Here is a 14,264-nt window from a genome sequence, read left to right on the forward strand (position 1 = left end):
AGAAAGACGAAATTAAAAAACCCAACACAAAACCCAAATTAACCCAACACAGCAAATAGAAAAACAAATATATAGAGTCAAAAATATCCGTTAGACATTACTCATTACGATAATCCACCCAGGAGTAGCCTATTCCTCCTATTTTTGTCTTTTTATTCTTACCTAGGTGTGGGACAGGCATTGTGTCATGGCCGCGGCGACAACACATGTGTGAACTAGTGACGTCAAGTGGCGAGTGCTCTCCCTTTACCCATGACATCTCACCGCAGGTAAATAGTGGTTATAGCATGTGAGCTGCGGGCTGTGGAGTCTGGGGGGAAGATTATGGGAGCCGCCGAGGCCTGGGAGGGGGTTTGGCTGTCCGGCATGGGAAGGAAATACTCGGGCCAAGATTCGCCGGGATTTATTGTTTTATTGTTTTTTTACCCAGCTGGATTAGGATTGCGTACGTAGCATGTCGGATTTCTCGCTGTGGGACCTATATGAGTCTTCAAATTCGGTGCCGGGGCTAGATAATGGCAGTGGTGGGTACAAGGGAGCATGCCCTTAGCACATCTTGGCACCGCAGGTAAAAGGTGATTATGGCATGTGAGCTGCGGGGTGTGGAGTCTGTGGGGAAGATTAGGGGAGCTGCCTCGGGGGTTTGGCTGTACGGCATGGGACCACAGACCAACACACTTTTTCCCTGTTCAGAAGGACATCCAGGGGGAAAATTACTCGCCCTCAAAATGCATCAGTCTAAGCAACTCACCTAACTAAGCAATCTAACCTTAGCAAACCTAACTTAACCATACCACCGTCACTGATACTGATGAGGCAGTCAGGGTGCTGGCTGTGGTCTGGGGTGCAGCGGTTAGGTTTGCTTTGGTTCTTACCTAGACATCTTACCTAGACGGGGAACCCCACAAGTGCCAACACGCCAGCAGAATACATATTTGTGTAGTTACTCTTAACACTAAAACTATTAAGCCGCTGCTGGAATGTGTGTTGATTGCACTAAGTAAAGACTAGTCATAAAGGGCATGCAGGTTTGCTCTTTAATAACAATATGGAGGCGTACATACATGGTATTTTGAGGTGGTGGACCTAAACTTCACATTTACTTGAATTCATTTTAGGTCCCTCATAAGTTATTTAGAAGGTAAATTTTCTGAGTAGAAATTGAATTAGTCCATAACAGAACCCCTGAGATGTGTTCATTCTGAAATATATTAAGAAAATAAGGTAAATATCCAGAAATACACTTGGTTTTAGTTAGCTGAGCAAGATCACCACTGAACACACACATTACGTCTGTGTTTCTCTAAACTAACAGAACCGCACACAAACCTAATGGATAGTAACCTACTGTTGCTACAATAATAACCTACTGCTGCTATGATACCAACCTATTGCCACTAAGGATGGGAACATATAGGTGCCTTGCATGAGAGTAACTGTTCACACATTGCAACGGGGCACTGGAGCCACTGCGCTCTTCCGTTGATACTGGAAGACTGTCTTTTTTGCCTAAATGCCATCCATTTAATTGTGGCATGCTGGGGTGCGACAATAAACGGAACAAGTTCCCTGATAAAGTCAGACTACAGACTACCAGCTGTGGACAAGAGACAGGGATTGAAAGGAAGGAAAATAACACGAGAACACTGAGGGCAATGACTGGCAACCCGTCGACAGGTTGCCAGCCACTGCCTCTCAACTGCCCTCAACGTTCTTGTGTTATTTTCTCTCCTCTCAATCCTTATCTCTTTTCCACTGCTGGTAGTATGTAGAATGACTTATCGGGGAACTTGTTACATTTATTGCTGCACCCCAGCATGCCACAAAAGTAGGAGGAAGTGATACAAAGTGGAAAAGGTAAAAAAAAGAACAGTGGTTTGTTTTGTTGGTCCTCTGGAGCTTGAACTTGAAGAGTTGTGCACGGCACTTGTAGCCACAAAAGTAGTAACCTATCGCTACTGAAATAAATATTATCCCACTGACGAAGCGGGAATCTGAGAAGACATCCATGGGCAGTAAACTAGACCAGAGCAGGTGAAGTCCATTCAGAGATACTTGTACTATTTTAGAAGGTTACCTTATGTTAACATTTTGCATTTTTTCTCAGAATAACACATGTTAAAGGAGTTGTAATGTGTTGATTCAATTTTTACTCAAAATTGTTGAAAATTACCTCTTGTCAAAATCGTAGAGGGACCTAAAACTACTCTTAACCAATTTTAGAGAGAACCATCCTAATTTGATGTGCCTTTTAAAGGTATTTGGTCACCTTAGGTAACCAAGTAACTTGACGCTTGACCAAGCAACCTGAGTTTTCCTATTCTAAACTATTATAACCTGACTAAATAACCAAGCCAAACCTGAAACTGATGATTGGCATCAAAGATGTTTTCCAGTTATAATCCTTGCCAAAGGTATGTGTGCTAGAGTATTAAAATTTATTTTATTTCATTTCAGATTGAGTGATTCAAGCAATCACCAGTATCACAAAAAAATGGGTGACAATACTATTTCAAACCATACAAAAAAGAAATCAAAGAAGAACAAAAAGTTAAAGGCCAATGCTGCCATTTCTGATGAGGTGAAAAATAAAATAAAGGCCATTCCTGTCACTCGTGATGAAGTGGAAAGACTTGATGCCAAAGATGCAGAGACAGAAGACTTAGCCGAAAGTGTTGACAGCGGCTGCATCCCAGACAGTTCCTCTGACATCATGGCTGATGTGATGGATACCGCACAGGTGAATGACAACATATTACAGTACACGCATATATTTTTTTTGTGTGTGCCAAGGTAATTTAAAACATAAATGCATCTTTTATTATTTTCATACACTAAGTTGTAAAATCTCTTATAGATGGAAGCTGCCCTTATAGAAGAGAATAGATTCATAACTGATTTGCTGAGATGGCTGCCAGCACCTCTCCAGAGTAAAGAAGAACCAGAGCCAGAGACAAGGAGTAAGTTGCATCTTGACACACACACACACACACACACACGTAACAGGAGAGGGACGGATGGGTTGATTGCGTGTACTTGGACCTGAAGAAGGCTTTTGACAAAATTCCATATACAAGACTACTATGGAAGCTGGAGAAAAAAGGATTGAAAGGGAAAATGAAGAACTAGATGGAAAGTTACTTAAGGGGAAGAGAGATGAGAACAGTGGTAAAGTACATGAAATCGGAATGGAGAATTGTAGAAAGTGGAGTGCTTCAAGGATCGGTATTGGCACCAATACTTTTCCTATTATATATAAATGATATGCCAGAGAGAGTAAACAGTTATATGAGCCTGTTTACAGACAATGCAAAACTGCTGAGACACATAAGAAACAGTAAAGACTGTGAAATTCTGCAAGATGACCTGAATAAGATTTGGGAATGGAGTATGAAACGTAAGATGGAATTCAATGTGAAGGAATGTCATGTAATGAAAATGGGAAAGAGTGAAGGGAGACCAAAATGGACATATAGAATGGAAGATGGAGTAATATTAAAAAAAGTTCAAGAAGAGAGATATCTGGGAGTGACATTACAGGATAATCGACAGCCTGAGAGGCATGTTAATAGGATATTCAGTAATACGTATAAAATTGTAAGAAATATAGGATTAGCATTCTATTACATGGATAAGGATATGATGAAAAAGTTAATAACCACTATGATTAGACCAAAATTGGAATATGCAGAGGCGGTGTGGTCTCCCCGTAAGAAGAAACGCATAAAAAAAATAGAAAGAATACAAAGGATGGCGACAAAAATGGTTTCAGAACTGGAGGGATTAACATATGAAGTAAGGTTAAAGGAAATGGACTTACCAACACTGGAGCAGAGAAGAGAAAGGGGAGACCTAATACAAATTTATAAATTATTGATTAAAATGGAAGAAATAGATAATGAGTTACTACTAAGAGAAGGAATAAACACCAGGAACACAAGAGGACACAGTAAAAAATTGAGGAAGGGAAGATGCTTGAGAGACAAAGAAATACAGCTTCCCGCAAAGAAATATAGAGGTTTGGAACAGACTAAGTGAGGATGTAGCATCAGGGCCCTCACTAATACCTACTGCACACCCCAGGCCCAGGGCCTGCTGCCTTCACTTCAAAAAAAAAAAAAAAAAAAACTTCTCTGTAAAGTCGAGCAAATTAGAGACAAAAACTCAACCGTGTATTCTGAAACACTCAATTGTTGAAACTCAAACGGAGTAAAAAACAAAAGACACACTCCCTCCTACCACGCAATTCCACCACCACACATAACGCTGTTCACAACAAGCAGCCAATGAGACAGCCACACAGCGCCATCACACACAAACACACAGATATGCATGTGAACAAACTCATCGCTGCCTAAAGTACTAGAATACCTAAAATCAAACTGTGTACTACATCATTCTAAACTAAATATAAATTTAACATCACCATAAATGATAAATGCTTTATATTTTATTGTCACTTCTTCTGCTCTTTTACCCATGACCTATGTGACTTCATCTATCGACATTATGAGTGATTCACAAAAAAAAATGATAACAATAGATAATATACGGTCGTGCCGTGGCACTGTGGCAGTGAACAGGCTGTCTCAGTTCGTCGCAAGCAGTCAGCTGGATAAACAAAATGTAAAAAACGGAGATATTTAGAGGCAAACATTTTTAAGTGCATAATTTTCATTGTCAGGATGAATAATTTTATTGCAAAAAAAAATCGGGAAATATTTTATTTTTGTTGGTTTTAATGGTTTAATTAAAATCATCATTTTGCGTAAAAAAAAAAAAAAGCTTTATCCCTTACCCGCTAATTATTATTATTTCAATGCAAGTCCAGGCTGCCGCCCGCCCCTAAAAATCCCAGGGCAGGCATTGCCCCCCCCCCCCCATGTGAGGGCCCTGTGTAGCATCGACAAAGAGTGTGCAAAACTTTAAACTCAGATGTGTTTTTCAGCATTTCTGACATAATGGGAGAAAATTTTTTTTTGAAATGTTATGGGGGTTAAGGAAAAGTTGGACAAATACAGATACGGAGACGGGACCACACGAGCGTAAGCCCAGGCCCTGTAAAGCTACAACTAGGTAAATACACACACACTGGTATCTCTGGTAGCTCAATCGGTTAGAGCACCACGCTGCAAGGCTTCACTGCCAAACAGGCCGCGGTTCGAGCCCCGCTCAGGCCGGGTTCTTTCCGTTGACTAGGCGTTGTTACTGTCCCCCCTTGAGCAAGGGGGATGGGGTGTGTGAGGTCCTGGCAGTACCCAGAGATCGACAATGATGAGTACTTGCTCACATCGTGAGGGTACCTGCTGGTGAAAGCAAGTCCAACTCGTGATCAGGCCGTGGTGAATTACACACACACACACACACACACACACACACAGTTATTGTACATAAATACTTAATTTTTTTCTATTTGAGTCTACAGACTTATGAACTTGAGCATCAAATTTGCTCTACATATTCAAAATCTATTGGGGTAGAGGTGAGTAATGCATCCATGCCCCGCCTGGAGCTTGATCCAAGCCTGACATCTTTTTTTCTGCATTTACATTTACTCTGTCTGATATAGTAACTTCATAGAAACTTCATTGAGCATTAGTATATATGAATGCATCTTATCATTATTATTAAAGATAGACATGAGAAGTTGGGTACATTTTATACACCAAAAGATACAGTTGTTGCCTCAGTGGTATATCCTTGTAAGAATCATCATCATCATTACTTCATATCCTGGGAGACTGGATGGAGTCTCAAAAAGTTTTCACTTTTAAACAGAGACAAGAAACTCAGTCATGTTAGGATCACATCTTATTCATCTTATCTCCATTTATATCAAATATCACTGTTCACTTAACATAGGTACTACCTTGTTGTTATGTAAAAAAAAATTGTTTGGTTCATCCCAAATGTCATCTCAGTTTGATATTGGATGCTTTTTCAGGACCAGCAGGGTTACTTACTTGTTTTACAGAATTGTATTCCATACCTATTTGAATATTAATCCTTTCTTCCCCACAACATTGTCACAGCATGCAAACTCATTTTCCAGGCTCCTGTGCACTATTAATTCAAATTGTTGGTCTGGGATTTAAAAAAAAAATCTTTTGCCTTGAAATATTCTTCTTTGCTTTGTTTATTTTTAAACATTTCCAAAGTTTCAGTTGAAACTATTGATGCAATTAGGTAGGAATACTAATTATTATGATATAATATTGTATCCACTACCAGTATTACTACTGTGATAGTATGTGGCACAGTATCTTGTTTTTGCAAAATACATTCAGAATATATATGTTTTCACACTCATCCAACTTTTACAGAGGGAAAGAAAAGAAAGCTTGATGAGAAGCAGAAAGCAGAGGGAAGAGGACCTGGCAACAAGAAACGTAAAGGTAAGCTTGAGTCAGTGAAAGGGTAGCTTTCACCTTGATGTATTTAGAGCTTAATATATCACACACAGGCTTGGGAAAAGTTAAGAAGAGGTAATCAAGGAAACATTATTTTGATATGCATCAGTTAAATATCATGAATACTTTATTTGCAGTGCCTATTATTTTCATGCTTTTATATATATATATATATATATATATATATATATATATATATATATATATATATATATATATATATATATATATATATATATATATATATATATATATATATATATATATATATATATATATATATATATATATATATATATATATATATATATATATATATATATATATATATATATCTATATATATACCCCTTTTATTTTTAATTATTTATTTATTTATTTATTTATTTATTTTTATTTTTTTATTTTTTTACCCCTAAAGGACTGGAGGTGGCTAAGGCCACTTTACCGGGTGAGGACCGGAATTGGTTATAACAGCCTTGCTATTTTTACGCCAAATTTAGCTACTTTTCGATAATTTTTGTAATTCACTCATTGGGAACTCTGCCTGAGAGTTAGTTCAGCTACTCTGTAAGTCTTTGGCTCTGCTCTCACCATGGCCGCAAGCAGTGACATTGACTCCGATGAGTCCGATTTTCTGCTTGCACCCTCAAACCTCAATGTCACGCATATTACCTGCCCGCTAACCACACACACAATAGTGGCTGTATTGTGTGGAGGGAGCTTATATTATAGTCTAGCTTGAGTAAATAGAGCTCGGGCACCCGTTTTCATTACAACCTAGCCATGGCCAAGCAGTCAAAACGGATGCATGGAAAGCAAGAGGCCATTCCCGCCAAAATTTTCTCCTCTTCAACTCGCTGTCTCTCCATAGCCATGGCATGTAGACTTCTGGATGGCATCATTAGAAAGAGAAAGACTTAATAGTGAGAACAAAGTCTGTTTCATTTGCTCGTTCATTGTAGGTTAAGAGTAGGGAGTGTGTAAATACAGGCTATTTTCAGTGTTTAGTGCTGGAGGGCCGGTCCTGGCAGCAACAAGATTACCACTTCTGCTGGTGCCGGAGGGGTTAATGGCTTTCATGAGAAATGTTTGGGTTTGCCATTATGGTGAGAGATGCACATGAATACCTATGTGTATTGTTTCAATTCCCAAATACTGTTGTTATACAAAGGACTGAAAATGGTTTGAAATCTGCCTCCTGAAAACCTTCTGAAATGTCAAATAAACTTTGAGTATCAGCCCAAAAGTTCTAATATTAGTCCAAAGGCTTAAATATTTAGATAGTTTAAAGATTAACTGATTTGTCAGGATGACAGAAAACATGATTATTCAAATTGACAGGTATATTCCAAATGTTTACTGGAATGTGCATTGTTATTCTGTCAGGCAAAAAGAAAGAAGGCATTAGAGGTTACACTGAAGATCTTTGTGATAGTTGAAGTATTGCTAAAAGTCAGATCACCACAGGATTGAGAAAATAATGTTTACTTATTATGTATGTCTGTGGTCTAGTGGTCGGCATGCCTGTCTACCCACTCCGCAGGCCTGGGTTTGAATCCTGGCCCAGGCAGTCGGCATGCAGCCCACCCAACTGTTCATTCTCCCTTTTGAGCTGGTCGATAAATGGGTACATGGGATAACCTGGGGATGGTAAACTGTAGCAATCCCAGATTTTACATTGGCTTGTGTCTGGGGTAAATAGTTGTTATCTACCCCAGACTCAAAGGATCAACTGATTGGAGATGAGCACTGCAGCCACACGCAGCTATAGCGTATGCACCCACCTTTACCTTTATAATGTAGACTATCCTTATATAGAATTTGCACTGCATTACTACACACTTGGATATAATATTTTTTAATTTTTCCAGTTGGTGTCGATGCTGTAGGGAGCCATGGAGATTTAGATCAGCTGCAAGACAAATATCGCAATATCCTCAATGATTTAAGGAGTAAGTTGAATTGAAATGAATTGTGGCATCTAGTGCTAAAGGGGCGAACAAGCCAATTACCTAGTTTTGAGCTACAGGCCTTCAAAGTCAAGCATAGCAAAAACATAATGAAAAACACACATAGCAATATCATCATATGCCAATAGAAAGTTTTCAGCCAGACAATTTAAATGGAATCAGTGTTTCTGTGAAATTGTGTTCATTATTTAAAAAAAAAAAAAACATGTAAAGGTGTTTTTTTATTAATTCATATTTATTATCCGATTTAATCCAAATTTGGAAATTTGAAAGAACATGATGTAACTTACAGCCAGTTTAAATTACAAAACAAAATTTCCATATTTAGGTGTTTTATGAGTGTTTTACTAGTGCTCTTTGCCCTTAGAGCCCTGATACAGCTAACTTCATACACTCTGCAGACAGGCAAAAACATACTACACTCAACACCCTTCTACTGGGCCATAGAGACCGATTTCCCATTTTCACGTTCATAGAGGGTTGCACGGTGTTTCCACCTTGTGGAAACCTGCGAAAACTCAAAATCCACCATGTTGTCGTGTTTGCCCCTTGAGCTCTAGACGCCTCAATTTTCCTTGACGTATGGTTTAATTTTAACACAATCAATGCAGTATTCTTTTGGTACTTCCATATGTATCCCAAGGAAATGGGTCAAGTTTTCACCACTTGTTCAATAGCCAGATGGTAGAGATTAGGTAATGCTTTCACATCACTCAGCATATGCTTCTACATATCTACCATCAACTTGTGTAAAATCATCACTCTTTAAAAGAAACCAAAGAAAGAACAAATGGTTATCTTCAGTTATTCTTCAATAATAATTTTCAACTTAAGACTATTATTTCTACTTCTTGTCCATACCTTATAATGCACTGGAACCCTTTTTAAATGTCAGCATACATTAGTTAATTAATTGTCACTTTTTCTTTGTGCGAAAATTGGGCCAACTCCATCTGATACATAATTGATTTCTTACAGAAAACAGAAATAAGAAAAAGGACCCTATAACTAAAAAGAAGGAAGCAAAGCTAGCAAAAAAACTGAAGGTTCTTGAGAGGAGAAAAGGCAAGAGATCAAAAAATAAAGTAAAATTGTCTGTACAGCCTGAAATCAGTAAAGAGAAGAAGAAACAGCAAAGCAGTCCAAAAAGTAAGTTATTACAAGTTACCAATTTGTGTAGATACTATTAAACAGATTTTCACTGTCTCACACATGCTCTCCTACTGTTACAAGCTTTTCTCAAATTAAATGCCTTGCCCCTATTCCAAATATGCACAGGACGCTCCACAAGCTCGGTATTGTGATGTATTTTCTATTTGTCCATGGATGTCAAGAACAACCTATTCTATTTTCCCTGCTCTCAGTAAGATGTCTGAGCAGGAAAAGTCATTTGTTTGTTCTCACCTTACGCCTACCGCTCTCAGCGAGCGTTAGGCGTATTTGCTGGTGGTGCTAAACTCTCGCTGCGAGCTCAAGCCGCACTCAAATCTCCTGCGTATGAGAGTATTCCAACAATATTTCTCACAACACAGGATTGCCAATTGAGTGGGTTCTCCACTAAATTTGGTGGAAAATCATGTCAGCCCAGCAAGGAAAATCTATGGACGAGCAACTGGTGGATGTTATTGTCCAATATAGCGATATTTTTGCATAGCTTCACCTATCACATGACTGATATTTTGACCAAATAGTTGTAAATTTTGCAGTTGGCAATACTGCCTTACGGCTGACTGTCGCGCACGTGTAAATGTACGTCTTCACAGGCAACACCCCCTGAACATGCATGTATTTCCGCAGGAGAGGCTTACATTACCGAATCGTATAGATCTTGGCCTCCTCTTTCCAATGGTTTTTTTTGTTTTTTAGCTCTGATGAATAATTTTTGAGATACAGAGGTTAAAAGAGCGAGCACTAACGTCACTTGCTGGTGGTGCTAAAAGCTCGCTGCGAGCGCCAGTTGCACTCACAGCAAAAAACACCCCCTGAACGTGCCTGTATGTTTGCAGGAGAGGCTTACATAACCGAATCTTATAGATCTTGGCCTCCTCTTTCCAATAGTGTTTTTGTTTTGTAGCTGTGATGAATAGTTTTTGAGATATAGCGGTTAAAAGAGATCCCCTTCCCCTGCTGGGGTGCCCGAGCGCGCCTCGTTGCGAACGCTTAGCAGTGAATAGGTTAATTGGATTTATATTTAAATTACCCTTGACTATTGCAAATTTATCCTATGCAACACACATGTAAGGCCAGCATCACACCCTCCGACTCACCTTAAGTAGTTACCAGGTTGTTCCTCCCAAGAAGTACCCCAATACCTCCTCCCCTTGTGCCCAAGGTACGAGATATGGGTATACTTATGTTAGGGTTTTCAGAGCAGGTTGTCTGAAGTGGGTCAGCTGAGGTGTGCCAGCCTTGAAGTTATGTAGAGTTAATGATGTTTGTGCACTGCGGTGTTTTCGCCGCGGAGGCTTACAGCTGACTAACCGCGTAGCGAGCTGAGACGTGGCCTCGTCCCTTATGGAACATTCTAGAACCTTCTTGATTCGGGGAGCATTCAAATAGCAACTGCTAATTTTGGATGCTCCGCTTCGCTACTAGATTACCTTCACCTCCTGTACAACCCTTAATTCCTAACATAACATCATGGACTAGTAGAGAGAAGGGATGTCCAAAAATTCAAAGATTTTGTGTTGATGACACAGCTCTCAAAAGATACACTCCTATATTTTCCATTTAGATAATATATAAGAAATAAATTTTACCATTAAAGGATACCAGCCAGTATTAGGTGAACTGACTAATGGCCAAGAATCACTTGCTACTTCATTTACTCTTCCATAACCACCAAAATATATTCATGTATGTTTAGCTAATATCTATTTCCTATGCCTGGGGCATTACCTGTAAGAGCACCATGTGTATTTTGATATGTTTGTGCTGTGCTGGAGCTGTTTTGTTTACTTATTTGATTAGTTCCTTTGGTATGGCAAGACTTCGGTATGACTAACTTTCTGCCCTCAGTGAGATATGAAAGTAGAGCTCTTAACCCGAGAACGTCGGCAGACCCTTTTTAGGGCTTTCACGAGTCGTGGCTGTGGTACGGTGGACCCTAAAAAGGGCTCACCATAAAACACCTAATTCTAGCTAATTGTAGGCGGTGGTGGCAAATCGCAACCCACCATGAATGCCCTGGGTCATTGTGGTAGGTGAGTGATCTTGAGGTGGGCTTTTTTGTCATAGGTGGTGCTGTAAGGTCATGGCAGACTGAATTAGCTATCAATACAGTAATCACTTGTCAAATTCTCTATAGTAGACAACAAGCTACTCTCGGCTAGATGCCACGCGTTTATTTTGTAACAAACACCACCCAAAATGAATGGACTTTGAGTGAAAGTAAATATTTTTAACTGCTTTATGGTTATGAGAGGAGTACTCTGATGTACGTTCCATGCTCTTTTCTTAGTCTCAAAATGCAGTGTAATTTTGTCGTTTCTCGGCCACTTCTCGGCTTTCCCATAGCCGAAGCCCACGGGTTAAGGAAAAGAATGATTACCTTTTTGTCCTATATAAAGCATTTGGTTTCCTTTCAGATATCAGACCACAAAAGCCCATCTACAATCAAAAAGGGGAGTTGGTGTTCAGCAAATTTGACTTCTCCAACAACCAACTTTCAGGAGACACTGACTCCAGCACAAAATCAAAGGATCTCAAACAGATTCTTTCACAGGCCTTGAAAGAAAAGGAGAAGGTTTGTGTCCCCAACCATCTCTGTTGCTGAAAGGATACTGTGATATGTCTTAGACTGTATGGACACCAGTCCAAGATTTGGAAATTCTTTCTTACAGTTCTTGTCAGTCTAACATGTACTTAAACATTAATTTTCATGACTAATGATATAAATGGTATTGCAGATGAAGCACTTAGAAAAGAAAGGGGATAAAGAAGGTGCCATAAGCATTGCTGAGCAGAAAGCTTGGTCAAGTGCACTTCAGAAAGCAGAAGGAAAGAAGGTAAGTCCTAGTTAGGGTGATAATTCACCCATATGAAAGGTTTAAGTTTAGCAGTATATACAGTATTGAAGTTTGATATTCTTATTAACGGAAGACATAATTTTATTAATTACATTTTTCCATCTATTAACTGCTGAATAGGTCAAACTCTATGGCATATTCCATGTATTTTCTCTTTATGTATGTATGGAAAATGTTTGCTTGGGCCAATCTCCCATCCATTACTTATCATTTTCCATTTTCAATCATCCATGGACTTTACAGTTCAACATCAACAAATTCATCACCCACTGTTGGTTTCATGTTACTTATTACAATTTCCTATTTTTTTTAAATTTTCAAAGTTGCTCTTGTAATTGTTTATCTTCTTTGGGAACTTGTTTCTCTCATTATCATTTGATTTTCACACATTCATATGTTCATATGAAGCTGCTAGCATATGCTTTAATAATCTAATTGTACCCTTTTCAGTCACATTTCTTCATGACCTTTTTGACATTAGAATAAGACAACTTCCATAGTCACATCTTTTTATCCCAACTGCCACACTCAGCTACTCACAGTGGCTGTGTCACTGATGTAACCCTCATCAGCTTTGTTGGGAAAGTGATATTTATGTAGTCATTTTTTTAATATTTTTTATTCTTGTGTATAATTGTTGAATATATATCTCCACCTCATATTTTCAGGGGATAATGAAATTTATATATACATATATATGGCCTTTTCTGTTACAGGTAAAAAGTGATGTTGATATGTTGAAGAAATCAATTAAGAAGCAGGAGAACCGCAAGAAAATGAGTCAGAAGAAATGGGAACAGCGTAAAGAAACTGTACAGAAGAATAAGATGGATAAACAGAACCAGAGGAAAAAGAATATAACTTCTCGTAAGGAGGCTAAGCTAGATAAGAAAATGAAGAAAATGAAAAAGAAGGGTCACATAGTTCCTGGATTCTGATGAGTAACATTATGTAAAGTTATTTAGGAATGTCAGGATGAAGTTTGTAAGAAGAATGATGTATTGCAAAATAATGCCATATAAGTTCATATGGAGAAGTATTTACTCAGTACACCTCGCTGGTAACTCTACATTGAAATCTTTCATGATATTGAAATCTAATTGTGTAATAAAAGAAAGATTATTTTTCTTGTAATATTAAAATAACTGGTTAAAGATATACAAAAATATTAGTGGAGAAGCATCAGAAAAGTATAAGAATTTCAACCTAATGATGTAATCTCAAATTTTATTTAGATGTGTAAAATGTACTGTGTACAAACGACAAATCAAGGACTTCAGAACAATCTTGCAATAATTTTCAGTATCTTGGTGTCAGCAGTTGGAATATGACAAATTTGACCAATATTAGAGTGTCAGAGCAGTCTATTGTGATTGTAGAAATTTGAAATGTCTGATGCTTTGAGGTTACAAAAGTTATTGAAAATGAGTTTATTATAAATATCAACTCAGCTGTGCAAACATAAATCATGGAAACTCAGAATTTGAGTTGAAGCTGCTAAATTGCTATTTAATAAATAAATACTAAAAAATGTGGTCTATGTAGTATATGGAGGGGATTGAATAAATATTTTAAGGAATTAATTTCTTTGTTTCATCATTGAGTCATTTTTAGTCATCTGTAAGACAAAAGTAATGATTAATAACAGGTTGGGAGAGATCTTAGCAAAATTTCCACATTTCCACTGTAGGGCTACAGATGCCCTTTGCTATTCTGGCATTGAAGCAAAGGCTATACTCAGGTCCTGTGAGTGGGGGTCATCCTGTACATGGCCCCAAATCCAGCAGTGGGTGACAGGTGATTTGTTGGTTTGACTGCAGTGATGCCGAGTGATGTAAATATTGCTGGGTCTCA

At 38.3% G+C, this 14,264-nt stretch overlaps 1 protein-coding gene across 2 annotated transcripts; it reads left to right on the plus strand.

Moving 5' to 3' along the window:
• Positions 1 to 108: 108 nt before the first annotated feature.
• Positions 109 to 13,993, plus strand: LOC127007436 (surfeit locus protein 6 homolog). Of its 2 annotated transcripts, none has more exons than XM_050878447.1 (9): positions 109 to 269; positions 2,458 to 2,740; positions 2,858 to 2,960; positions 6,324 to 6,395; positions 8,284 to 8,364; positions 9,361 to 9,531; positions 11,970 to 12,127; positions 12,291 to 12,389; positions 13,127 to 13,993. In XM_050878447.1, exons 1-9 carry the CDS (start codon positions 253 to 255, stop codon positions 13,346 to 13,348), a joined length of 1,206 nt encoding a protein of 401 aa, XP_050734404.1. In that variant the 5' UTR covers positions 109 to 252; the 3' UTR covers positions 13,349 to 13,993. The 2 variants fall into 2 exon arrangements, with proteins under 2 accessions (XP_050734404.1, XP_050734402.1); XM_050878445.1 differs by lacking the exon at positions 109 to 269 and adding an exon at positions 439 to 575.
• The last annotated feature ends 271 nt before the right edge of the window (positions 13,994 to 14,264 follow it).

The sequence above is a fragment of the Eriocheir sinensis genome, chromosome 35, assembly GCF_024679095.1.
Source record: "Eriocheir sinensis breed Jianghai 21 chromosome 35, ASM2467909v1, whole genome shotgun sequence".
Classification (NCBI taxonomy): domain Eukaryota; kingdom Metazoa; phylum Arthropoda; class Malacostraca; order Decapoda; family Varunidae; genus Eriocheir; species Eriocheir sinensis.

Bases quoted from the DNA above. Each gene is read 5' to 3' on its own strand.
- LOC127007436 (XM_050878445.1), top strand. From the start codon at position 541: ATGCCCTTAGCACATCTTGGCACCGCAGGTAAAAG. The intron at 576-2,457 runs GTGATTATGGCA...ATTTCATTTCAG, and splicing joins CTTGGCACCGCAGGTAAAAG to ATTGAGTGATTCAAGCAATC. The intron at 9,532-11,969 runs GTAAGTTATTAC...GTTTCCTTTCAG, and splicing joins ACAGCAAAGCAGTCCAAAAA to ATATCAGACCACAAAAGCCC.